The sequence below is a fragment of the Mustelus asterias genome, chromosome 8 (assembly GCF_964213995.1).
Source record: "Mustelus asterias chromosome 8, sMusAst1.hap1.1, whole genome shotgun sequence".
Taxonomy (NCBI): domain Eukaryota; kingdom Metazoa; phylum Chordata; class Chondrichthyes; order Carcharhiniformes; family Triakidae; genus Mustelus; species Mustelus asterias.
In genome coordinates, this window is record NC_135808.1 from 54,110,399 (window position 1) to 54,137,514 (window position 27,116).

Genomic DNA, 27,116 nt, shown 5'->3' on the forward strand with positions numbered 1-27,116 from the left:
TTCTTACGAGCACTGTTCCAGTGTTGTGTTCTCCTCTCACTGGCACACACTGTTCCAGTGTTGTGTTCTCCTCTCACCGGTACACACTGTTCCAGTGTTGTGTTCTCTTCTTACGAGCACTGTTCCAGTGTTGTGTTCTCCTCTCACCGGTACACACTGTTCCAGTGTTGTGTTCTCTTCTTACGAGCACTGTTCCAGTGTTGTGTTCTCCTCTCACTGGCCCGCACTGTTCCAGTGTTGTGTTCTCCTCTCACTGGCACGCACTGTTCCAGTGTTGTGTTCTCCTCTCACTGGCCCCCACTGTTCCAGTGTTGTGTTCTCCTCTCACTGGCCCGCACTGTTCCAGTGTTGTGTTCTCCTCTTCCTGGCACGCACTGTTCCAGTGTTGTGTTCTCCTCTCACCGGTACACACTGTTCCAGTGTTGTGTTCTCTTCTTACGTGCACTGTTCCAGTGTTGTGTTCTCCTCTCACCGGTACACACTGTTCCAGTGTTGTGTTCTCTTCTTACGAGCACTGTTCCAGTGTTGTGTTCTCCTCTCACCGGTACACACTGTTCCAGTGTTGTGTTCTCTTCTTACGAGCACTGTTCCAGTGTTGTGTTCTCCTCTCACTGGCACACACTGTTCCAGTGTTGTGTTCTCTTCTTACGAGCACTGTTCCAGTGTTGTGTTCTCCTATCACTGGCACATACTGTTCCAGTGTTGTGTTCTCCTCTTACTGGCATGCACTGGTCCAGTGTTGTGTTCTCCTGTCACTGGCACATACTGTTCCAGTGTTGTGTTCTCTTCTTACGAGCACTGTTCCAGTGTTGTGTTCTCCGATCACTGGCACACACTGTTCCAGTGTTGTGTTCTTCTGTCACTGGCATGCACTGTTCCAGTTTTGTGTTCTGAATTTTGTTCACATTTATAAAATAATTGTGAGGATGTGACTCAGCAAGTGATGGAGAAGCCATGTCAGTTTGCAGGATCTACCAGTTGCGGTAGGCGTGTTCACCAGAGAACTAGGTGTCCCTGACCCAAAAGCCCCAGTACATGGCAACAGCTCTCTGTTGCTGCTCATTTCCTTTTTGTTTTTGGAGAGGTGGTGGTGTCCACCAGACACTGACCCATTCATTATCCCTGTGGCATCTTAAGCTGTTCCAAACCTTGGCACCAAATACACCAAGTTCCCACACGCCAGCATCCAGACACATAAAAGGCCCACCCTCCCAGACTTAACTTGCTGCTGTCAGCCTTCACTTGGCCCACCCTATCTTCCACCCTCTTACCCCTTGCCCCCTCCTGAACCTCATGATGCTGCCCACCGCAACATTCAGACAATATCTTCCTCAGAGTAAAATCTGCCAGAGCTCCCAGAGCTGCCCTCAACTCCTCGGTGTGGTTTCAGGATCAGCCTGATGGGCCCTGCTGCATCACCACTCAGCTGACACTGTGACATCTGGGCTGAAAGGTCATCCACCTGAAAGGTGAATGGATCTTTCTGGGACGTGCTGTGTCAGTCAGGTGGAGCTTGCGGCCATGCCTCTGCTAACCTGTGTTCAGTCGCTGGGTGTTCTGTTGGTCTTGTTGCTGTTGCTGCTGTCGGCGAGCCAGCTTCTTCATCTGGTCAGAAAGAGAAAACATGGCATTAATCTACATAGAGGGTGCGGAGTGGGGTCCCTCCCCATCCCCCACACGGGGTCCCCTCTTTCCCTGACGTGGAGCGGGGTTCCCCCCCTCTGTCCCCGACATGGAACGAGGGTCCCCTCCCTTTCTCCTGTACCGTGGTGATAAATCCCGGGGACAATCCTGGAGATGTGGCGATCCTATCTGCCGCTGACTTACCTTGGCTCTTTGATTCTGGAACCAGACTTGGACAACACGAACACTCAGGCCCGTCTCTGCTGCTAGGGTCTCCCTGACCTTAGAAAGAGCAGAAGCAATCATCAGAATGACCCCCACACTGAGCCAGCATTAACAACCCCACATTAAAGCAGGAGTGATTGAAGACCATTCTGGGTGTGCTTTACCCTCTCTGGCTCTTTCCTGCCCTTACAACCCTCCTGCCTCACCTTCAAGCCAATCAAAGAGCCATTACTGTGCTTGAGTCCACACTGGCTCTGTGTAGAGCATTCTATTCCCTGCTCTACACTCATATATCACTCGCAAGATTAGCCCTCCCTCTCAGTCGGGTTCGGACTAGGGTCAGAGAATTAGGAATAGGGTTAGGGGCAGAGAGTTAAGGTCAGGGTTAAGGTCAGAGTGTTGGGGTCAAGGTTAGGAAGTTCAGGTTGGAGTCAGAGAAATAGAATCAGGGTTAGGGTCAGAAAGTTCGCGTTAGGGTCAGAAAGTCAGGGCTAGGAACAGAAAGTTAGAGCGAGGGTCAGAAAGTTCACGCTAGGGTCAGAAAGTTCACGTTAGGGTCAGAAAGTTAGGGCTCGGATCAGAAAGTTAGGGCTAGGGTCAAAAAGTTCATATTTGGACCAGAAAGTTCGCATTAGGGTCAGAAAGTTAGGGCTAGGGTCAGAAAGTTCACGTTAGGGTCAGAAAGTTCACATTAGGGTCAGAAAGTTAGGGCTAGGTTATGAAAGTTAGGGCTAGGGTCAGAAAGTTCACATTAGGGTCAGAAAGTTCACATTAGGGTCAGAAAGTTCACATTAGGGTCAGAAAGTTCACATTAGGGTCAGAAAGTTCACATTAGGGTCAGAAAGTTCACATTAGGGTCAGAAAGTTCACATTAGGGTCAGAAAGTTCACATTAGGGTCAGAAAGTTCACATTAGGGTCAGAAAGTTCACGTTAGGGTAAGAAAGTTCATGTTAGGGTCAGAAAGTTCACGTTAGGGTCAGAAAGTTCACATTAGGGTCAGAAAGTTCACATTAGGGTCAGAAAGTTCACGTTAGGGTAAGAAAGTTCATGTTAGGGTCAGAAAGTTCACGTTAGGGTCAGAAAGTTCACATTAGGGTCAGAAAGTTCACATTAGGGTCAGAAAGTTCACGTTAGGGTCAGAAAGTTCACATTAGGGTCAGAAAGTTCACATTAGGGTCAGAAAGTTAGGGCTAGCATCAAGAGTGGTCAAGGTGATGACATGACAAGCAGCCATTGGCACCGAGGTCACACTGGCAGCTTTCAGCCCTGTGTTCCGATGGGTTTGACAGCTTCTATTAACTTTCACATGGATATTTACACGTGGTATCTCCAGAAGGTCTGTACAAGGCAATTCGTCTTCCCTCTGCCTCTGACAACACAGGCCAGAAGCCTACAGTATAAAATGCTATGAGCTCGGCTGGGGGGGCGCGAGTGGGAGCACAGGGAGGCCCAAATTTCCATGGGATTCAGTACTCTCTGCCTTTAATTTTGGCTTGTCCTTTTCCTACCTTTCTGCAGGGCTTGGAGGAAACTTCAAAAGATGCCTTGAAGGCACGCCTCTGTTGTGTGGTCAGAATTGTTCGAGGTCGTTTTGGTCTTTTGGGATCTTTGGAGTCATCCCCTCCTTTGCACTGTACCTGTCCTAGTTTGCCGATGCAATCCTCATCATCGCTCTTAGCTGCAGGGAAGAGGAAATGGACTGAGTGAATGATCACAAACGTTGGGTTACACATGCGCAGCAATGTCATTGTTTGGTACCAACTCAAGCTCATTCTCATTTATAAACAATGGCATCAATCCCATCTTAGTTTAACAGCCTGTACGTACATCGGTGGTAATTTGCTTATTGACAAACCCCAGTGCCTAATTCATGAGCAAATTCCAAATGTACAATAAAAACTACTCAGGGAATAACTTCCAGGAGACAATATGTACCTAGATTTAGGTTAACCTTTCTGAAAATTTAAACTATACATCTTGTTACACCTTGCACACATTGGAGTAAATTTTGACTTTGTGTTCTCGTTTAATGTCAGCCTGTGCACTGTTTTACATTTCTCTCTCTTCTCCTGTTTCAAAATTTGATCCTGGAACAGCTAAACATCCTTCATAGAGGGAAACTTGTTGCCGACTATATATGACTCTTGGCCCAGAGCATTTGGTTGGCTCTTAAAGTTGTCAGAGCATCTGGCGACGGGCAATAAATACTACCTTCTACTAGAACAAAACTCAAACATTGGTCCAAGTCCTTATTCATAGAAGTTGGTAAAACGTTGGGAGAAGTCTTTGTTAGTCTTTGAAGAGGATCTAACTGGGCTTTGGCCTAGCAACTAGGTTAGCGATGCCAACACTACAGGAATTGAAGATTATTTTCTAAAACATAATTGTGAACAACCATGGAGTAAAAACAAAGGGTTCGCCAAAAGAAGTACTCCAGTGTTAAAATCAAGAGTTTTCCATTTACTTTTAACATTTACATTAATTAGTCCTGAAAATATTGAAGGTGATTTAAAAAAAGTGTTTTGACTAGTAGTCAAGAATCATCCAATCAGCTTTTAAATGGACCATGGGCTGGTGGGGAACCGCCAGGTTGGCCATGTTTGGGTGACCAAAGACAGGATTAGGGTCATGGAAGGCATGAAACCTCAGGAATATGCCCAATCAGAATCAGTGACCTTAAACTAGGACTGTGGCACTGCTCTTGTGCACGACATCTTACTGAAATACTGAGACCTTATCTTAAAACCTCCAAGCCTTAACTCCCGCCCCCCCCCCCCCCCCCTCAAGCTTCTGCATAAGCCAAAGCTCTTTCCTTTTTACAGAGCAGCTGCAAAAACAAGATGAAGATGTCAAAGGAGAAAGCACACAGGCCGGACGTCTTGTAACTAAAGAAAATGGCAATCTCCCCGATCGTGATACAATTTGTTATCGCAGCTGCCTCACAGGCCCAACCAGAAGGACTGCCAGTAACAAAGGGAAATAACATCATCCCTCAGAGCAGAAGCCTCTACCCACATCCGATCAGTGTGCATGAAACCCTACTCTTCTGCACCAAAAGACTCTCAATGGAATTCCTAACCAGTGCTGTGTTAACTGATTTCTGCTGAGCATTAGCTGGAGGCAGTGGATTGGGGAAGGATAGGGGAAAACCAGCCTCAGAGATCCAGCAATAGGTGGGGAGTTCGGAATACTTGATGGCTATCAGTTGGCCCCTGGTGGAAAGTGCATGTGGATGTCAGGGTGTGAACAGCACCCAGTTTGACGCTGATGTCTCAGCATCTCAGCGGCTAATACTCTCAGCTGTGAATCAGAAGGGTTGTGGGTTGAAGGTCCTCTGCAGAATCTCAGGTACATAATCCAGGTCGATGCTCCCAGTAGTGTACTGAGGGGGTCCTGCCTTTCAGACGAGACATCTGTGCCCTCAGACAGATGAAAGCAATCCTTTGACATGAGAGGAGCTCTCCCTGGTGTTTTAGTCAATAGTTATCCCCCAGCCAACGGTGGAACAGATTATCTGCTCATTATCACAAATGGGAGCTTGCAGTGCGTAAATCGAATGCTGCATTTCCTACATTACAACAGTGACTGTGCCTCAAAAATTGTTGTAAAGTATACTGGGGTGTCTGAAGCTGTGAAAAGTGTTGTATAGATACAGTTTTATTAGTTTGGGCTCTCACAAGCCAATCTAGCCATTTGGGAGAGGTTCTAGTGGCCCGCTTGCTCTTTAATATCTTCTACTTTGGCAGAGTGTCCAAACCCTTCCTGACTGTCTGCCCAACAAGCACCTCAGGACATTGTTCTACATTCAAGGCACAGTAAAAGGACAAGTTACTGCTTTGATCGCTGTCTCACTGGCAGGGCGTGAAACTGTCTCCAAGAAAAAAATCACTCCCTTCAGGAGAGAAAAATTTGGAAAGCAAATGCATCGCAGACAGTCATTAATCACTAGGATTGAAAGTTGGACTGCCACCGGAGCCCAGGGAATCTGAACTGCATTAGTACGTCAAAAGTCACACGTCTGATTTGGAAAGTGGATGATTGAGTTTGTGTAGTGCTGGCTGTGGAGGCAGACACTTTATCACAGACTCGAGTGAGTGGATAAAGTGTTCATAACTGAAGGGATAACTTGTGTGGGGTTTTGCTGTCCGATTCCCACTCCCATTGTTAAGCACCTTGACAGGGGAAAACCCAGATAAAGGGAAGCCATCGGGAAACCATTCTAAATCAAAATAAAAAGCTACCTATATTTTACACTTGGCACCATTACTGGGCCAGCCAGAAGATTCAAGGGCACTAATTAACTGGCATCTTAACTTTAGGCTCAGGTGTTCCCAGCTCTGGATGTCAACGCCACTGTGTCCCACTCCTCCACTTCTAATCCCCTTCCTCCCAACTTTATATCTAACAAGTCCTTGCTCATTTTGGAAAATATCTTGGCGTAACGATGTCTACTGAACAGCAGGGAGTTAAAGCACTGACCTTTCACCTCTCTGTGTTCCAATTGTAACTGTGTCTTTAAGAAATGCATTTGTACCATGTTTCTCGTGCAGGATTTATTTTAGCAGTTTGCTTTATTATTGGTGTCATTTTGTCCGTACCCGGCAGCTCATCCTGTTGCTGCATAACTGATCTTACTTGCTAAAGTGTTTGTTTTAATCTGAACTAATGCAGGGTTGTAATTTTAGTGTTTTCCCCGAGATTTTTTCAGAGTGGGGCTAGATTCGGGTTTTGACAGGAAAAGTCATGTGACTGGATGGGGCTAGGCTCATAGAGAGAAACCCAGATCAGTTGCTGTTTGGGGGCTGGAGAGAGAAGAAATAGCTCTCTGTCTGTCTCTTTCTCTCTCTGGATTTGGAGACTGGGATCTGCCAGAATATGTCTCTTTCTCTGAAATTCTGTTCTTGAAGATAGATCTTTCTCTGGAAGCTGCTGTATGAGAGTTAAAAGGCAGGTGTCTTTCTGTATCAGTCCAGAGGGGTTAAAAGGCTGGAAATCTAGCATCTACATCAGCATATCTGTTTGGTGCTAATTGGATCTGAAGCAGGATTTATGGCTATAGGGATATTGCTTAAATTGGAACTATAGAGATAGACAGTTGTTAAGAATTATACTTTGTCATGTTTAAGTATTTTAATTGGTAAAAGTTATGCTAATTATTTTTGTTACATTGTAACTGTGTTCTTAAATAAAGTTTGTTTTAATAAAAGCTACCTGGTAGGTCAAAAGAATCACACTTGGTGTGAAATACCTTTTGCTCGCACACTAATGTCAAAATCAAATCAAGTTAGGGTTTAACTTCATAATATACCTGGAGTTTCTGATCTGGTCCCTAACACAGTCCTTCCTGGGATACAACGCCATAGAGGTGGCAACCCACAGGACTGGCTTCAGTCCACTGCAGTTACATGTTTTACACTCACCGGGGAGAATTACAACATGGGTTCATAGCTGTTTGCATCAGCCACAGCTCGGGGTTAGCACTCTCACCTTGGAGGTTGAAGGTCATGGGTTTAATGTTAACGTGTTGTGGAGATGCCGGTGTTGGACTGGGGTAAACTTTCGGCAAGCTAATGGCGTTTGCTACCAAATAAACCTGTTGGACTTTAACCTGGTGTTGTTAAAACTCTTACTGTGTTTAATGTTAACTCCAGAGACTTGAGCACATAATCCACACCCACACTCCCATGCAATAGTGAGATGGTGCCACATTGTTGGAGGTGCCATCTTTCAATTGAGCCGTTAAACCAAGGTCCTGTCTGCCTATCCCAGTGGATGTAAAAGGTCCCATGGTACCATTTCAAAGAGAAGTAGGGAAAGTCTTCCTGGTGCCAACACATATCCCTCAATCGACATCACAAAAGAACCGATCATCTGGACTTTATCATTGTGCTGGTTGTGTGAACTTGCTGTGCGCAAAATGGCTGCTGGTGTTTCCTATATTACAACAATGACTACACTTCAAAGAGTTCTAATTGACTGCAATTGCAGAAGAGAGTGTTTGATTATTTTGGAAGAGAATCGACCTGCTGAGGTTGTGAAAGGTGCTATATAAATGCAAATTCTCTCTCTTTTCACTCGGAGAGGTCACGAGGATGCCACTGCTGTATTGGAGATGTGCTCCTTGAAGAGAAGATTAGATGGGGCTTCACAGAGTCTCTGCTATACCTGATCTTGGTGTGATTAATATTGTCACTGGGTACACCTATGCCATTCCTCTGTGACTAACGCTCCTCATTTCAACAAATGGACTACATCATCAAATAATATTGATGTAATCCGTTTGGGGATTTTGTTTGGTTCATGATGGAACATCATCCTCCTGAGTTTATATATATAATGGCAATGCCTACTACGCCCCTCTCACTTGTCTGGGTGAAGTAACTGTCAATCAATGATAAACGCAGGGAAAAGAGGCCTTTCAATTCATCCGACTGATCCAGTGGCCCATCCCAGAAATTAACAATTCCGTCCGTTAAGCATTCCCCATTTCTTTGGCATCTGACACCCCCAGTGGATCACTATGAGAGGCAGGTTCATTGCTGCTATCTAGGCAAAGGTGCAGCTATTGCGTGCACAGCAAGATCCAACAAGCAGTGCTGCCACGAATGAGCAGTTAATCTATGTAAGCCATCAACCGTGGTCAAAGAAGGGATATTGGCCAGGAGACCGGGAGAACTGCATCTGCCTTTTGCCCAGTTTTGTACCTGGCTTCAGCTGCCCGACAATCAGTATAAGTGAATTTTATTCCAATCTCCATCTCCCTCTATTGTCATTGTTGTGCATTGAATGGCAGTAAGTTAGCCCAATGTTTATTTGTATTAGCAACATGCAACAGCAGAAGAGGCTGACGAGTGACAGCTTGCTGGTGTCATCCAGCAGGTCAATTGCCTGTGGAGGACTCCATTTCTCGTTGCTCTGGATCTCCCAGGTAAGAGTCAGGTTTCTCTCCCTGACCCGAGGGAGGCAAACTTTGAGTGATCTCAGGTATCAGTGGAAGCTGAGTTCCCTGCAGGCCCAGTCTAGAATGGGCCCTTGTACAAGGGGCAGAGTGTTGCAACGTTCAGCCCTTGAGAACCACTTGCTTGACTCTTCTCTCAGGAATTCATACCACCACCCCCCCCCCCCATCTTAATTAAATTCACTGCCTGCAGCGAGTGTAACACAGGAGAACACCAACTGTCCATAGGTGCAAGGGTGGATTACACTTCACAAAATAGCAATCGATCCTAGCACTGAGCACATTGGAAATAACACAGAGCTCAATGGGTGTGGGTGGTACTCTGATTGCTAAAAGATCTGTCAACCAAGCACTTTGCTGAGTTGTGTGTAATAAATGAAACTACTTATTTTTAAAAGTTTTCTCTTTGTCTGCTGTGTGCTTGTAAATGAGCGCCTGTGGAGATTGGCACTTGGTTAACTAAAGATTGTATATTTCAAGGCACACTCGAAGCTGCCTGGGAACTGGAACGCAACTCTGTTGGGATATTTTAATTTGTCACACAGATCAATTTATGGGTCAGTGAGCAGTAGTTAGTGAACAGTTAGTTAGAAGCAGGAGGAGGAGAAGGTGCGGAGATCTATACCGCTGAAGTGTTCTGAATTAACTCTGAGGAGCTGGGGGCACAGAAAACTCTGGGAGTCATTTGGTAGCTCTGTGTAGGATTAATTAATGACTTCATAGTGAAGGCGCCACTAGGTAACAGTGATCATAATATTACTGAACTTCACATTCAGTTTAAGGGGAGAGAGGAGTGGATCTAAGACAAGTGCTTTAAACTTACAGAAGTTCAATTATGAGAGCATGAAGATAGAACTAGCTAAAGTGAACTTTAAGGTCAGTTAAGGTTAGTGGAGATGCAGTGGCAAACATTTAAGGAGATATTTCAGAATATTCAGAGAAGATGCACCCCGGTGAGAAAGAAAGACATTCAGGGAAGGACACACCATCCGTGGCTACCGAAAGTGAAAGATAGCATTAAATAGAAACAAAAAGCATATAATTCTGCAAAGATGAGGGATAGGTCAGCAGATTAGTAGCATATAAAGAACAGCAAAGAATGACTAAAACCTTAATGAGGAGGGAGAAATTTGAGTATGAGAGACAGCTAGCTAGAAATATCAAAACAGATAGTAAGAGTTTCTGCAGGTATTTAAACAGGAAAAGAGTAAGTAACGTGAGAGTGTTAGTCCTCTAGAGAGAGAGCCTGGAGAATTAATAATGGAAACTAAGGAAATGGCGGGTGATTTGAACAGATATTTTGCATCTGTCTTCACTGTACAGGATAGAAATAACACGTCAGATAGATTCTTTACTCACAAGGGAGTCAAAGGGTATAGGCGGGAATGTGGAGTTGAGGCCACAATCAGACAGGCCAGGATATTATTGAGTGGGGGAGCAGGCTCAAGGGGTCTAATGACCTATTCCTGCCACTAATTCACATGTTCGTTTATGCTGCTGAGGTTGGGGCTGAGAGAGACCCATGGACAATATCAGCTTAGTGAAGCTGTCAGTTGGGGCAAAGGAATTGTCCATGAACAGTGGTGTTCTGCTCAGACCAGCAGAGAGTTGGAATCGTGGTGGTCATTAGATTATTTTTTTTTATTGGCTAGGGCAGATTTATTGCCCATCCCTTATTGCCCTCGAGAGGGTGCCTGCTTGAATGGCTGTAGTCCATGTGGTGTATGTACACCCACAGTGCTGTTAGGGAGGGAGTTCCAGGATTTTGACCCAGCGATAGTGAAGGAATGGTTGATATATTTCCAAGTCAGGATGGTGTGTGACTTGGAGGTGGTGGTGTTCCCAGGTATCTGCTGCCCTTGTCCGTCTAGACGGTGGCGATTGTGGATTTGGAAAGTGCTGCCTAAGAATTCTTGGTGAGTTGCTGTAGTGCATCTTGTAGATGGTACACATGACTGTCACTGTGCATCGTTGGTGGAGGGATTGAATGTTTGTGGATCAAATTCCAATCAAGTGAACTGCTCTGTCCAATTACGCAAGGAGAGTGGAGCCAACTCCAGGTGACAAGCAAGTGTGCCCTGCATCAAGTTCATAAATACCAGCCTCTGAACAAGACAGTTCCATGATCACGGTGGGGCCAAGGCAGCCTTTGGTTTCGGTGGGCGAGGCAGAAGAGCCAGCCGTGACTTAGTACCAGAGGGGGTTAGCATGCCCACCCCATCAGTGGATCCTGTGTCAGTGGCTGCTGAAGAATCCCTGACAGAATTGCAGAGTTCTGCAAGGGTCAGAAAAGTCTCCAGGCCAACTGACCTTATGAATTAGAATCATAGAAACCCTACAGTGCAGAAGGAGGCCATTCGGCCCATCAGATCTGCACCAACAACAATCACACCCAGGCCCTATCACCATAATCCCTCATATTTACCCCGCTAATCCCTCTAACCTACGCATCCTGGGGCACTATGGGGCAATTTACCTGCACCTAACCTGCACATATTTGGACTTGAATTGCTTTCTCCTGTGTACCTTCTGTAATATTGTTATTTGCCTGCCTGTGTGTTAACTGTTTTTCTTTTAATTTTATTATAGGTAGTCCAAGAATTTACAGAGGGGAGAAGGAGTGCAGTGGCGTGGCCCCTTAAAAGGGCAATCCTTTGCGGACCATGCGAGAGAGCCGGAGGCAATGGAGCACAAGCCTGGACAACCAGGAGCAAGGACGAGTAGTCCCAGGGCTGGAGAGCTTCAGTTGGAGTTAGGCTGTTGTTGGGAGTAGACCTGTATTAGTTGTGCTGTTGAACCCTTTGCGTATGTAGCTCTTCTTACAATAAACCCTTTAGTCTACTAGTTAAGGAGTCCATTACTGTAGTATAGAGAGATGATATCTTGGAGGCAACATTGAATAAAACTTTATGGGTAGAAGTTAGGAATAAAACAAGGGGCAGCCACATTGCTAGGTGTTTAGACCACCAGATAGTCAGTGGGAAATTAGGGGCAAATATATGCACAATTGGCAAATGTGTGTAAAAATGATAATAGGGTAATTATTCCAACTTACCCAACATAAATTGGGATAGGTCATAGTGTTAAGGGTTTGATTGGAGCGGATTTCTTGAAATGTGTACAGGAGAACTTTTTAGGCCAATATGTAGAGGGTCCAACAAGGGGAGGAGCTGTGCTGGCCTAATTGTGGGGAATGAAGCCGGAAAGGTGGTTGAGGTAGTGGTGGGGGAGCATTTTAGTGATAGCGATCACAACATGTACAATTTAAGCTTGTTATGGACAAAGAAATAGATAAGCTGCAAAAAAAAAGTTTTGGATTGGGGGAGAGCATATTTTAGTAAAATAAGACAGGATCTGGCCAAGGTAGACTGGGAACAACTACGGGTGGAGAAAGCTACAGAAGAGCAGTGAGGCGGGGGGGGCGGGGGGCATTCAAAAAGGAAATAGAGAGAGTACAAACCCAGCATGTTTCCTCTAGAGTTTTAGGAAGAAGTAACAAGCCCAGGGAACCATAGATGACCAGAGATATTAAGGTTAAAATGAGAAGGAAAAGAAACATTATTAGCAGGTAGAAGAGGAGCAAATCAGTGGAGGCATTAGTGAAATACAGAAAAGCAATTAGGAAAGCAAAGGGGGATATGAGAAAGCTCTGGTTGGTAAAAGGAGGAAAATCCCAAGATATTCTATAAGTATATCAATGGGAAGAGGATAACCAAGGAAAGAGTAGGGCTCATTAGGGACCAAGGGGGCAATCTGTGGTTGGAGCCAGAAGACACTGGTGGCGTGTTGAACGAATACTTCACATCCGTCTTCACCCAAGAGAATGAGGACAATGATATGGAATTCAGGCAGAGACTGTGAGGTTCTTGACCAAATTGACATAGGGAAGGATAAGGTATTAGAGGTCTTGGCAGGCTTAAAAGTGGACAAACCTCCAGGTCTGGATGAATTGTGTTTCAGGCTGCTGCAAGGCAAGAGAGGAAATGGCAAATTTTTAATTCCTGTCTGGCCACGGGGGAGGTGCCTGAGGACTGGAGAACAGGTAATGTCGTTCCGCTTATTAATAAGGGTTGTAGAGATAAATAAGGGAGCCTCAGACCAGTGAGTCTCACATCAGTGGTAGGGAAACTACTGGAAAAAGTTCTGAAGGAGAGTATTCATCTCTACTTGGAGAGGCAAGGCTTAATCAGGGAAAGTCAGCATGGCTACATCAGAGGGAGGTCATGCCTAACAAATTTGATTGAATTTTTTGAGGAGGTGACCAGGAGTGTAGAAGAGGGTAATGCAGTTGATGTAATTGATATGGATTTCAGCAAAGCCTTTGACAAGGTCCCACATGGGAGACTTGTAAAAAAAGGTAAGTTCACAGGGGATACAAGGTAATTAGATAAAGTCAATTCAAAATTGGTTCAGTTGTAGGAAACAGAGGATGATGACAGAAGACTGCTTTAGTGACTGGAAGACAGTGTCCAGTGGCGTACCACAGGGATCTGTGTTGGGTCCCCTATTATTCGTCATTTATATAAATGACATAGTTTGCGGGTGACACAAAGATTGGCCGGGTGGTTAACCGTGGGGTTGAGTGTCTTGGGCTATAAGAAGATGTGGACAGGATGGTCAAATGGGCAGATAAGTGGCAGATGGAATTTAACTCTGAAAAGTGTGAGGTGATTCACTTTGGAAAGAGTAATTTGACAAGGAAATATTCAGTGAATGACACGACACTAGGAAGTTCTGTAGAACAATGGGGCCTTTGCATGTTTGTCCATAGATCTTTGAAGGTGGAAGGGCATGTTTGTAGGGTGGTGAAAAAGGCACTTTGGACACTTGCCTTTATCAATCGCGGCATGAATTACAAAATTATGGGCTAATGGTAAGATGCTTGGTAGTGTGGATGAGCAGAGAGATCTCAGTGTCCATGTGCATAGATCCCTGAAAGTTGACTCCCAGGTTGATAGGGTTGTTAAGAAGGCGTACGGTGTGTTAGCTTTTATTGGTAGAGGGATTGAGTTTCGGAGCCAGGAGGTCATGCTGCAGCTGTACAAAACTCTGGTGTGGCCGCACTTGGAGTATTGCGTACAGTTCTGGTCACCACATTATAGGAAGGATGTGCAAAGACGTGCGGGTTAGGTTGATTGGCCAGGTTTAAAATATTGCCCCTTAGAGTCCTGGGATGCGTAGGTTAGAGGGATTAGTGGGTAAAATATGTGGGGGTAGGGCCTGGGTGGGATTGTGGTCGGTGCAGACTCGATGGGCCGAATGGCCTCCTTCTGCACTGTAGGGTTTCTATGATTTCTATGATTTCTATGATGTGGAAGCATTGGAAAGGGTGTCTTGGGCTTTACCAGGATGTTGCCTGGTATGGTGGGAAGGTCTGATGAGGAAAGGCTGAGGGACTTGAGGCTGTTTTCGTTAGAGAGAAGAAGGTTAAGAGGTGACTTAATAGAGGCATACAAGGTGATCAGAGGATTAGATAGGGTGGATAGTGAGAGCCCTTTTCCTCGGATGGTGATGGCTAGCACGAGGGGACATAGCTTTAAATTGAGGGGTGATAGATATAGGACAGATGTCAGAGGTAGATCCTTTACCCAGGGAGTAGTAAGGGCGTGGAATGCCCTGCCTGCAGCAGTAGTGGACTCGCCAACATTAAGGGCATTTAAGTGGTCATTGGATAAACATATGGATGATATTGGAATAGTGTAGGTTAGATGGGCTTTAGATTGGTTTCACAGGTTGGCGCAACATCGAGGGCCGAAGGGCCTGTACTGCGCTGTAATGTTCTATGTTCTGTGTTCTAAAAGCAGTTGCAGTTGTGTAGAACATTGCTAATGCCACAGCTGGAGTACTGTTGTCACATTATAGGAAGGATGTGATTGCACTGGAGGGGGTGCAGAGGAAATTCACCAGGATGCTGCCTGAGATGGAACATTTAAGTTATGAAGACAGGTTGCATTGGCTTGGGTTATTTTCGTTGGAGCAGAGAAGACTGAGGAGCAACCTCATCAAGGTGTACAAGATTATGAGGGGCATGGACAATGTGGATAAGGAGCAGCTGTTCCCCTTAGTTGAAGGATCAGTCACAAGGGGACATAGGTTCAAGGTGAGGGGTAGGAACTCCAGGCGGGATGTGAGGAAAACCTTTTTTACTCAGAGGGTGGTGACAATCTGGATTGCGCTGCCTGGAACGGCGTGTAGAGGTGGGTTGCCTCACATCCTTTAAAAAGTCCCTGGATGAGCTCAAGGCTATGGGCCAAGTGCTGGTAAATGGGATTAGGTGAGAGGTCAGGTGTTTCACACATGTCGGTGCAGACTCGATGGACCAAAGGGCCTCTTCTGTCCTGAATAATTCTATGATTCTGATTGTTTGCCACAATGAGTTGCCTCGAGTTGTTACAAGAACCAAAGGCAATATGAAGAAAAACATTTTTACACAGTGAGAGGTTAGGATCTGGAATGCGTTGCATGTGACTGTGGTGGAGACAGATTCAATTGTGGCATTCAAAAAATTGTGAACAGCACTGAAGCAAAGTAATCTTTGCTGTCTTTACTTTTGAGGCTTTCATGTACATTCCCTATTGGGTATATTTCCCCATTACGATCTTTCTTTTGACACACATTTGTGCATTGAGTGCATTAATATATATATTTAATTTCTTGATAATTCAATTTTGCAGTTTCCCTTTACCTTCCTAATTGCTTTTCGTATTTCCTTTCTCATTCATTCATATTCCTCTCATCCTCCCCTACGTTGTCTACTGTCTCTATGGTGATTGCTATTGCTTCAATGTTCAGCTTTGCTTACTTTTCTTATCTGCTCTAGTTAATTTTCCATTAGTGATCTGGCAGTGATTCTGGCCAGGGTTGCTGTATACTGGGTAAGGAAAAGTCCAGCGCACATTGTAAAAAGACCATTCTCTTTTATCCCTTTCTTTATGGACATTGAGCTATTGGACCTGTCTCTGACTCTTCTTGCCAGTTTATGGGAAGATAATTAAAACCTCTCATTCCACGGGTGGAATTTTACATTCCCATTATGGCGGGGGCGGGGGGGGGGGGGGGGCGTTGGGGGGCAGGGGGCCTGGAAAATGTGGCAAGCCATTCAAGAGTCCATTGGCTTCAGGGGAACCAGAAAATCCCACTGGCAGGAGGGGCCGTAAAATTTCACCCCATGTCTTTTACTTGTCCATTGGTTTACCCAAGTCTTTCTTTTTCCACCTCCCCTTCCATTATTAGGTTGTTCATTCACACAATTAGTCCCTAATTCTTATCTCAATTCACATGGGCCCTGTTTTATTTCTCTCTGGATGCATTGTATCCCTTATCCCTTAGGGTGGGATTTTCTGATCAATGGACTTTTAATGGCCCATGAAGTTACGCATCCCGCTCGCCACAATTCCAGCAGCGGGCGGGGCTGGAAGATTTACTCCTTAGTGTTATCCCTAATTAGTGTAGCTACTCCCTTTTCCAGCCCTCTTGGGTTCTCCTCCCCATCATTCTAAATATGTTCTAACTTGCAATATTTAATTGCCAATCTTGTTCTATATAAAGCCATGGTTCAGTACTTCTCACTATAGCTGGTTCTTTACTACAGATTCATACCTGCAGTTACCTAGTGATTTTTGGGACACTATGTACAATGAGGCAATGTATTTTTTTTTTATTGATCACTCATCTCACTGTCAGATGGTTGCCTGAGCCGACTGTCAAAGCTTTTTTGGCAGAATGCCTCATTGTCAGAATTTTAAAACAAGCACCAAGACCTAGCTCGGCTGGTGGTGAGAAAGACCTTCCCTATCAGATCCTTCTTACACGCCTAGAATCTCACCCCATCTGCACGTTGCCCTCGAGGTGACTGTGGTTTTTAAAGTTTATTTATTAGTGTCACAAGTAGGCTTACATTAACACTGCAATGAGGTTACTGTGAAACTCCCCTAGTCGCCACACTCTGGCACCTGTTCGGGTTCACTGAGGGAGAATTTAGCATGGCCAATGCACCTAACCAGCACGTCTTCCGGACTGTGGGAGGAAACCGGAGCACCCGGAGTAAACCCACGCAGACACAGAGAGAACTCCGCACAGACAGTGACCCAAGCTGGGAATCGAACCCGGGTCACTGGCGCTGTGAGGCAGCAGTGCTAACCACTGTGCCACTATGCCACACGGTGAGGATGAGACTGTTCTCCATCTCCTTGAGGAATATGCCTTTGAAAAGAAGTTCTGGAGAAAGATGAGGTGGTTTTTGTCGAGGCTCATCCTGAGCAGGGCTGTGGTGCAGGATCCTGTGCTCTGCAGGCTGTTCCCAGGGACACACTCCAAGACAAACGTCAGCTGTTGCTGGAGGTATGCACTAAAGCTTGGGGCAGCCACAACAGAGGTGCAATGGGGAAAGGGCGCTGTCTAAGAACTTTGATGATGTGGAGATGTCGGCGTTGGACTGGGGTAAGCACAGTAAGAAGTCTCACAGCACCAGGTTAAAGTCCAACAGGTTTATTTGGCAGCACTAGCTTCCGGAGCCTCAGGCTCCTTCTTCACCTGTGGTGTTGCAAGAACTTTCAGCCAGAGTGCTGAATTGTGTAGAACCCCGTCAGGCTGCATGACTCATATTGAATGAATGCGGTGAATATTACATGTATCACAATTGTATTGAAGCACCTCAGAGTGAAACATGTTCTGTGCAGACAACTTAAATAACATTGCACCATTTGAATTGACCATTTTGAGATGTCTGTAATGTTTCTTTGACTGTATTGAGATACCCAAGAGCAGCATGATGTACACAGAGAACGTGAATATTACTGCACTTTATGTGAGGACCACTTTGAAATGTTTGTATTGTTCTTTCAGATATTTTACGAATAAAGTACATTTTTGCAAAAAGAAAATCAAGCTACGTCGCTTCTTGGCCTTTTGGCCAAGGTCAAGCGTGAGATCAGGTGTAATGCCTGATTTTTTTTGATTTGATTTGATTTATTATTGTCACATGTATTAGTATACAGTGAAAAGTATTGTTTCTTGCGCACTATAGAGACAAAGCTGTTCTTGAGTCGGTTGGCACGGGACCTCAGACTTTTGTATCTTTTTCCCGAAGGAAGAAGGTGGAAGAGAGAATGTCCGGGGCGCGTGGGGTCCTTAATTATGCTGGCTGCTTTGCCAAGGCAGTGGGAAGTGTAGACAGAGTCAATGGATGGGAGGCTGGTTTGTGTGCTGGATTGGGCTACATTCACGACCTTTTGTAGTTCCTTGCAGTCTTGGGCAGAGCAGGAGCCATACCAAGCTGTGATACAACCAGAAAGAATGCTTTCTATGGTCCATCTGTAAAGTTGGTGAGTCGTAGCTGACATGCCAAATTTACTTAGTCTTCTGAGAAAGTAGAGGCGTTGGTGGGCTTTCTTAACTATAGTGTCGGCATTGGGAGACCAGGACAGGTTGTTGGTGATCTGGACACCTAAAAACTTGAAGCTCTCGACCCTTTCTACTTCATCCCCGTTGATGTAGACAGGGGCATGTTCTCCTCTACGCTTCCTGAAGTCGATGACAATCTCCTTCGTTTTGTTGACATTGAGGGAGAGATTATTGTTGCTGCACCAGTTCACCAGATTCTCTATCTCATTCCTGTACTCTGTCTCGTCATTGTTTGAAATCCGACCCACTACGGTGGTGTCATCAGCAAACTTGAAAATTGAATTGGAGGGGAATTTGGCCACACAGTCATCGGTGTATAAGGAGTATAGTAGGGGGGCTGAGAACTTGCCTTGTGGAGCACCGGTGTTGAGGATGATCGTGGAGGAGGTGTTGTTGCCTATCCTTACCGATTGTGGTCTGTGACTTAGGAAGTTCAGGATCCAGTCGCAGAGGGAGGAGCTGAGGCCCAGGCCATGGAGTTTGGAGATGAGTTTCATGGGAATAATGTTCTTGTCAGCTTGGATCTAGTATGTTTCATTTGTGGGGACCATGAAATGGATTCAATTGGAATTTGAATTGGTTTTTGGAGCAAGCAAGGAGATGAATTAAGGGCCTGCCCTGTCCACTCTGCAAATTGCCTTTTGTAACTCTGAGAAAGGAATTACATTTTTTAAAAAAGAGCTAACACTTTAAATGTCGTTAATGTTTCTTTGACTGTACTGAAGCACCTCAGGGTGTAACATGATGTACATAGAGAACCTGAGTATTATATGCACTGTGTGAAATGGCCATTTTGGAATGCTCTTTCAGATGCTTTATGAATAAAGTATATTTTTGCAAAGAAAATCAAGCTAACATTGTAGTGAAGTATTGAGGAAGTGCAGCTTCATTGGAGGTACCATCACTTGGAAAGGGTGTTAAACCAAAGCCTCATTTGTCTTTTTGAGTGGCTATAAAAGATCCTGTGGAGCTGCTTTGAAGAAGTGCAGGAGAGTTACCCCTTGTGTCCTGGCCAATATTTATCCCTCAATTAACATCACAAAAAGAGAAATTAGTCATTATCATGTTGCAGTTTGTGAGGGCTTGCTGTTCACAAATTGGCTGCAATGTTTCCTACATTCCTTCTAAGGTACTTCAATAACTCTAAAATGCTGGTAGTCACGGGAGTGCCATATAAATGAAAGTTTTTCTTTCCTTCAGTGTCAAGCTTGAATAACACACTTGGGGTGAGATACTAGAGGATGCCTGGTACCTACGCAACTATACCCATCCGAGGAGTCACCAGCTTCAGGAAATTATTGGTGAGGGAAAAAGAGAAAACTAAATGAACACATTGTGCCAACTCAGCAGACTTCTGAATTCAACCTGTCGTCTTCCCCAAACCCGAGCAGGGACGAATCTTGTCAGTGTAGAGGGCAATTTGTTATTATTTTCTGCGACAAAGTGAACGCACACAGAGAGCCAGACAGGCTGGGGCAGCTTAGCAAACTTCACTGAATCAACGGCAGAGGGGGAGGCGGGGTAGGGGGGCTTTAAGAAGTTTCATTTCCAAAGACAGGTAAACAGAGTTAGGATTACTCCTCGTGTGTGACAGGCCTTGCATTTAGCTAAACAGGGGACCAGCTGTGCGTATAACATTTATTCTATCGATGCAAGAGAACGCAAACATTAATTAAGTTGTCTTTGGAAGCCCCTCATTCTGAGGGGAAAGAGGCCATTGATACGCTTGCCTACTTAGTCAAACCTCCATAAAAAAAGGGCCAAGGCTAGTACAAGAAGCCATTGACTAACTCTCGCTCCCCCCCACCCACCAAAATTAATAAAGACTTTGGTTCACAGACATCACTAAGAGGGAGAGGGGGGCATTAGTGATCTTTAATTAGAAATTGTACTCCTCCTGGAAGGCCTTTATTTACCCAGGATTGTCTCCTCATACTGGGTGAAAGCAATGATTAAATCTTAGACTGCCAGGATTAGAGGCGGCATATGGGTCTCCAGAGAGCTACCTCTCATCTCTTATATTCTCATAAAAAGTGGCTTTGAGGTCCACTCTCTCGCACTTTTAAACCTACTTTGATATTCTGCTGAGTTTAAATCAGAAAAAGGAGCGGGGGGGGGGGCGGGAGCGGGGGGAAGAATTAAACAAAAGCATGTGGATCTTAATTTGGCTTTTAGCAGAGGAGTGTGAAAAGCCTTCAGCTCAGCTGTGAAGCACATGGTGTCAAGTACCACTATGTGCTAGATGCATATGGGCTAAGATTGCCCTTTTGGTCCATGGCTCCCCCCGGAATAAAGTCTACAATTTTCTAACATCAATCAATCTATTCATTCAAACAGTATTATTGTCCGATTACCCAGCCAGCACATGATAAATGTCAACTGTGGCTCAGGGGGTAGCACTCTTGCCCCTGAGGTCGAAGACTCTGGAGGGTTTTCCACCTCCCCCAGCCCTCTCCCAATCCCGCCTTTTCCCGTGGCAGAGGGCGGCTCGCCATTAGCTGCAGCGGGATCTCTCAGTCCCACCGATGTCCACGGCATTTTGCGTGGCTCACCGGACCTGCCGCGGGGGGGGTTGCCTTTGGAGGGACCGGAAGGGCCGGAAAATTCCGCCCTTTGGGTTCAAGTTCAATATACTATTGATCACTGTGTACGGCAATGACCTTGTTAAGGGAATTGCTAGTTAAACAAGTGACATTGATTGTCCTATAAATAGAGACAGCTGGAACACTTTGGGGGAAGAGCTTCTTGTAGGTTAGTAGCACTGAGGAAGTGTCTTATAAATAAACCATCTTGAACCTAAAAGACCAGTCTGGATCGATTCTTCTATCGCAGGATAACATCAAGCCCCACTCCAAATAGAAGGAGACCAATCTGTGTCTGTGCTGGCTTTCTGCAAGAGCATCTTGCCGAGTCCCACTCCCCCACCTAATCCCTACACCACTGTGAATCGTTCCTCTTTAGATAAACTTGATGATCACCATAGTGGCTATGCACATTGGCAACACTATGTACGATCTACAAGATGCACTCCCCAGGCTCAAGCATGTACCCCATTCGAGATCTGATGGCAGCAGGATGGGGGGGTGCTACCTTTTGGATGAGACCTTAAAGGTCTTGCCTATCTCTTGGGTTGATGTAAAAGATTCCCTACCACTGTTTGAAGAAGATCAAGGGTGTCCTCCAAGGTGTTTTGGCTAATATTAATCCCTCAGCTCGCACCTAAAACAGATAGTCTTCTCAATATCTCATTACTGTTTGTGGGAGCTTGCTGTGCACAATTCTGTTCCTGCAGTTCCTTTATTAGGGAGTGCACAGAAAAGATTCATGAGAATGGCTCCAGGGCGATTAACTGAATTTACACGGATCGATTGGAGAAGCTGGTGCTGTTCTCCTGATAGAGGTGTTCAAAATCATGAGGGGTCAGGGGAGAGTCGAAAGCAGGAAACTGTTCCCGTTGATCGACGGTCAAGAATCAAAGGACACAGAGTTAACTGAAAGCAACAATAGCAACAGACGGGAAAATCTTTTACTCAACAACCTGTTAGGATCTGGAATGTGTTGCCTGAGAACATAGTGGAGGCTGGTTCAATCGAGGATTTCAATAGAATAGGAACATTATCTAAAGAGAATAATTCACAGTGGTGTAGGGATGAAGCGGGGGAGTGGGACTAGGCAATATGCTCTTGCAGAAAGCCAGCACAGATATCAGCTGATTGGCCTCCTTCTATTTATAACCATTCCATGAGTCTATTACTTGATGATCACCATAGTGGCTATGCACATTGGCAGCCACGTGTATCATCTACAAGATGCACTGCAGGAACTCACCAAGGTTCCTCAGGCAGCACCTCCCAAAACCATAACCACTACCATCTAGAAGTACAACAGGAGCAAATGCCAGGGAACACCAATACCTGGAGGTTCCCCTACATGTCACTCACCATCCTGACTATTCCTAATTACAAAGCAAGATTCAGAGCAAAAAAGGACTCCACAATTATGTGTTGAAAAAATTAGAAGTAAAATCCTATCATAGGACAGAAATGGCATCTGTACATACACTTCCTGTCTATCACCTTCCTGTCAAAGGTAATAGGCAAATTTATCCCATCCAATTAACATAATCTTTAACAAAAAAGAAAGAAAGGAAAGCCAGGCGGGTGGAATGAATAAAGTAACGTCCCCAAAAGATCTATTTTTGGACAAGAATCAGAGTAGCGGATGGCACGGTAGCACAGTGGTTAGCACTGCTGCCTCACAGCTCCAGGGACCTGGGTTCAATTCCCAGCTTGGGTCACTGTCTGTGTGGAGTTTGCACATTCTCCCCGTGTCTGCGTGGGTTTCCTTTCGCAGTCCAAAGACGTACAGGTCAGGTGAATTGCCCCTTAGTGTCCCGGAATGAGTAGGTTAGCGGGATTAGCGGGGTAAATATGTAGGGTTACGGAGATAGGGCCGAGGTGGGATTGTTGTTGGTGGAGACACGATGGGCCGAATGGCCTCCTTCTGCACTTTAGGGATTCTGTGATAGCTGTGGCCGCGGGACTAACGAAGAGCATAGTGGAAGGGGTCAGAGTGTGACTGTGGGAGAGCCATGGAAACAAGTCAGTCATTTCCTGCTGGTTTTCCCAGCCCTTGATTAGGCCTCAGGAGTTGCCCAGTCTACAACTGACTTCACACAGATATGGTAATTAGATTTGTCAATCTTAAAGGGACACACCAGGTTGGTACAGGTGCACCTCAGCAATTGAATGATACATTTCACACATGGTAATCAGCCGCTATCTTTAGAAAACACATGCTCCCGGTGTTACAGCGAAGAAGAGTGTCTGGGACTCAATCCTGAACTATCCGACCCTAGGAAGAGTCGGATTGTCAATTCTAGTGGGATATATTCCTGGAGGTTTCATGATATGACCTTCCACCTCTAATAGGGCTGTTGTGTCTAACAGCCGGGTCCCCCCGCCCCCTCCCCACTGCTGCTTCACAGCTCCAGGGTCCCGGGTTCGATTCCCGGCTCGGGTCACTGTCTGTGTGGAGTTTGCACATTGTCCTCGTGTCTGCGTGGGTTTCCTCCGGGTGCTCCGGTTTCCTCCCACAGTCCAAAGATGTGCGGTTAGGTTGATTGGCCATGCTAAAAATTGCCCTTGGTGTCCTGAGATGCATAGATTAGAGGGATTAGCGGGTAAATATGTAGGGATATGGGAGTAGGGCCTGGGTGGGATTGTGGTCGGTGCAGACTCGATGGGCCGAATGGCCTCTTTCTGTACTGTAGGGTTTCTATGATTTCTATGATTTCTAAAACTGTGCTGAGAAAGTGACAAAAGAAACTTTTATTTGCAAGCCCCTATGATTTTTCCCTGCAGGAACTTACAGTTAGGCCCTGGGCCACCAAGATGTCCAAGTACAATACTGGACCATTATACCATCAAAATTCCACACCAAGTCACGTAAGGAGATTACAGCAGAGGTGACCAAAAGCTTGGTCAGACAGGTATATTTTATAGGAGGAGAGAGTGAAGGGAGGCAGCGAGGTTTAGGAAGGGAATTCCAGAGCTTGAGGCATTTGAAGGCACAGTGGTCGATAGTGGAGTGATTAAAATCAGGAAGAGCGCAGAGATCTCAGAGGGTGATGGGGCTGGAGGAGGTTCCGGGAATAGAGCCGGTCGGGACCATGGAGGGATTGGAAAACAAGGATGAGAATTTTAAAGTCAAAGCATTGCTTAGCCAGGTGGTAATGTAGACCTGTAAGCACAGATATGGTCGGGGAACGGGGCATGGTGCAAGATAAGGAATAGGGGGTAGAATCTGTTGATTTCAAGTTGGGAGAGGTGGGAGAATGGGCAGAGGTGATTGGCAATAAGGCTTCATGAGGTCCAGCTGGGACTCTTCTCGGATTGGGGTGCATTCTCCCGCCCCCTCATATATCAGTACTTCAAGGAATGATCTCTTCAAAGGCACCACAAAATTCAAAGTAAATGCCAATTCTCTTAAATCACCGCCAGGGTACCCTTTTGTATATTCCTGCCAACAATTATGCTCCCTCCGTTTGATGCATTCAATTGCATCGGCAATTATTCTAGAAAGAGGTGAGGCTTATCCTTTGTCAAAGTAAGGGATGGGTGTGCCAGGAAAGTGGGAATTTCCAGCGCTCTGAGGCACTACATTAAAACATCCAGAATAGTTGGATCGATGCCTACCTTCAAGTACTTGCAGCAGTTGCAAGAAAAAAAAAGACTTGCATTTATATGGAGCTTTTCACCAGCTCAGGATGTTCCAAAGTGCTTTCCAGCCAATGAAGTACTTATTTAATGGTATTGTTCGTAATGTAGAAATGCAGCAGCCAATTTATGTACGCCGGCAAGCACAGCAAACTCCCCCAAACATCATGACCAGAAAATCTGTTTTTATGATGTTGATGGAGGAATGAATATTGAGCAGAGCATAAGAAGGAACTCCACTGTTCTTCTCAAAAGAATCCCCACCTGAGGGAGCAGACAGAGCCTCAGCTTAATGCCTCAGTCGAAGATCAGCACCAGCATCAGTGCAGCCCTCCCTCAGTACTGCACTGGAGTGTCAGCCTCAATTGTGTGCTCAAGTCTGTAAAGTGAGACTTGAACCCACAACCTTTTGATTCAGAGGGGAGGGTGCTATTCACTGAGACAGACCATTAGGAAACTGTATCCACCTAATACATCCACAGGAGGTCCCAGCTCAGGTACCGAACAGGAAGCTCCAACAATGCGCAATGTCCTCCAGGTTTATATTCTCTAGCCATCCCTGTGGCCTTTGTGAGCCCAAAACTATGCCAAATTATAGGCACTATTTCTTCTGTAGACCTCAATACTCAGGAGGAACTGGACAAAAACATGTTTCACTCAGAGCTACTTCCAGCAGGCTATGACGCAAGCTTTCCTGAACCTCGTGGCAGTAGCAATGACTCGGAAATGGAGTCAAAAGATTTTGGTCAATGGCAACTGAGGGAGATAGACAGAAAGATGGCTTTACCCAGTTAGCAATGTTGAGATTAATACTTGCGCCCCCTGCCCCTCCACCACTCTCTCCCCCTGCAACCCCCCCTCCACCCCCAATCCCCACCTCTTTGCCGCTCTCTGTCAGAAGAGGAGCTGGTTGAGGTTCAAGCTGGATGTTGCTTACCTGAGTCTGAGGCAGCCGGACTGACCAGGCTCAGTAACTCCCGTTCCTTCTCATAGTCACTCTTGCACAGCAGCTGACCCTCCTTCAGCACAAACTCATCTCCTTTCTGGAGTTGCCGTTCACACACACAGCAGCAGAAGCAGGGCAGGTGGTAGACGCTCTTCTGTGCCCGCATGACAAACTCGGTGGGGGCGATGGCCTCCAAGCAGCCGCTGCACTTGGCTGCGAAAAGCCTGCGGACATAAGAATAAAGAGCCGGTTGAGTGTGGGCCCATTTTGCACGGACACAGCCCTTCACGTTGCCACATATTTTGCTTTTCATTTTTGCTGGTTTTATCCTCTCTCTTTTCTTTTTCAGGTCTTCCCTTATCTCGCTAACCTTCCCATGATTCCAACTTCCTCTCAGCCCTGCACGGAGCTGCTGGGAGGTGTACCAGACCTGGCCCAAGGGCCACAAAAGAAAACGGTGAGGTTTCCATCAATATCAACAGTTTGAGCGAAGGATTTGTGACCCATCAGCCCCAAGCATGCTGACAATCTGTATCTAGGTGGGTAGTCAGCACGTCTGACCTGGTATCTGCGGGGTCTGTGCTTACGGTGAACAGAAAAATCCCAGGGGACGTAAAACTAATCTGCTATATCTGAATGTGAAAATCTACACACAAAATTACCAATAGACATCTATAATAGACAGCAATTTAACAATCAGAGTTAGCAGTAACAATTCTAACACAATACTGTAATACTCCCATTGCACTCAGAGAAGACATAGACCCATTTTCAAACTGATACTAAGCTGATTTTGAGACTTGTGGATCAGCCTTTTCCAATTTCGTAGGTTGCCTTGAATCATTGTATCCAGTCTCCTGGTTTTCTGAGGGAAGCAACCCATCAGAGGGAGAGCAGCCGGGGCAATAAATGCTCTCCATCACAAAAGGCAACGGAACTAAACCCCGGCAGATGCATCCAAACTTTCAATACAGGAAAATCAACTGTGACCAGGTGACCCATTCACCCTATCGGGTATCTGCAGCCGCCTATGTCTTTCCATGTGACCCGGGATCCTGTTCCGAGTAAATGTGGTTATATAAACCCTGTTATCCCACCATGCTAGCACAGATCACACTGAAGCACCCATCCCATTCAGCACATTACTCTGCTGCTAAAGAGAATGCTTTTGTTCCCTTATTGCCCCATCTGTGGTTATTCTCCTCCAAACCAGTAAGAATGCAGGTCTGCTTTACAAAACAGATGTTCCATGTGATCCCAGGATTAGAGGCAGTAAGTGCACAATAGCTAAACCTTAAGACTCAAGATTAGCACGACTATGAGATAGATTTCAATCGACAGCAGTTAACTCATATTCCCTGCCTTCAAACACAGGACCAGCCAAATACATTGCTAAGAAAGTTTTTTTTTCATTCATTGGAACACTAAACCAGACAGATCCAATGTGATTAGGGCTGAACTGCAATTTATGCAGTTATCTGATCTCAGCAAGTGGGGGCTAGGAGGCAGGGTGGAAAAGTCAGCCATCGTTCCGACTCCCAGTGGCTCTCACACAAAACCGTCTGGAAATTGTGCGTTTGTGGAAGGGGGGGGGGGGGGTAAGAAGGGAGAAAGAAGGGGAAGAAGAGGGGGAAGAAGGGGGAAGAAGGGCGGAAGTTAGGGCAGAGGGGTTGGATGAATCAGGATCATCTGTAATGACTGCTGCGGGGGAATGACCTGACGACACTCTGAGAACAGTGGGCT

At 45.7% G+C, this 27,116-nt stretch overlaps 1 protein-coding gene across 1 annotated transcript in view; it reads right to left on the minus strand.

Moving 5' to 3' along the window:
- The window catches only part of LOC144497732 (LIM homeobox transcription factor 1-alpha-like), a 228,536-nt gene that overhangs the window by 11,139 nt on the left and 190,281 nt on the right, over window positions 1-27,116 (minus strand). Inside the window, exons 3-6 of the mRNA XM_078219170.1 lie at window positions 25,365-25,597; window positions 3,358-3,527; window positions 1,828-1,905; window positions 1,536-1,605 (exon numbers count right to left, since the gene is read on the minus strand). Of these exons, the coding sequence (XP_078075296.1) occupies window positions 1,536-1,605; window positions 1,828-1,905; window positions 3,358-3,527; window positions 25,365-25,597 (551 nt within the window). The remainder of the gene's footprint in view (window positions 1-1,535; window positions 1,606-1,827; window positions 1,906-3,357; window positions 3,528-25,364; window positions 25,598-27,116) is intronic.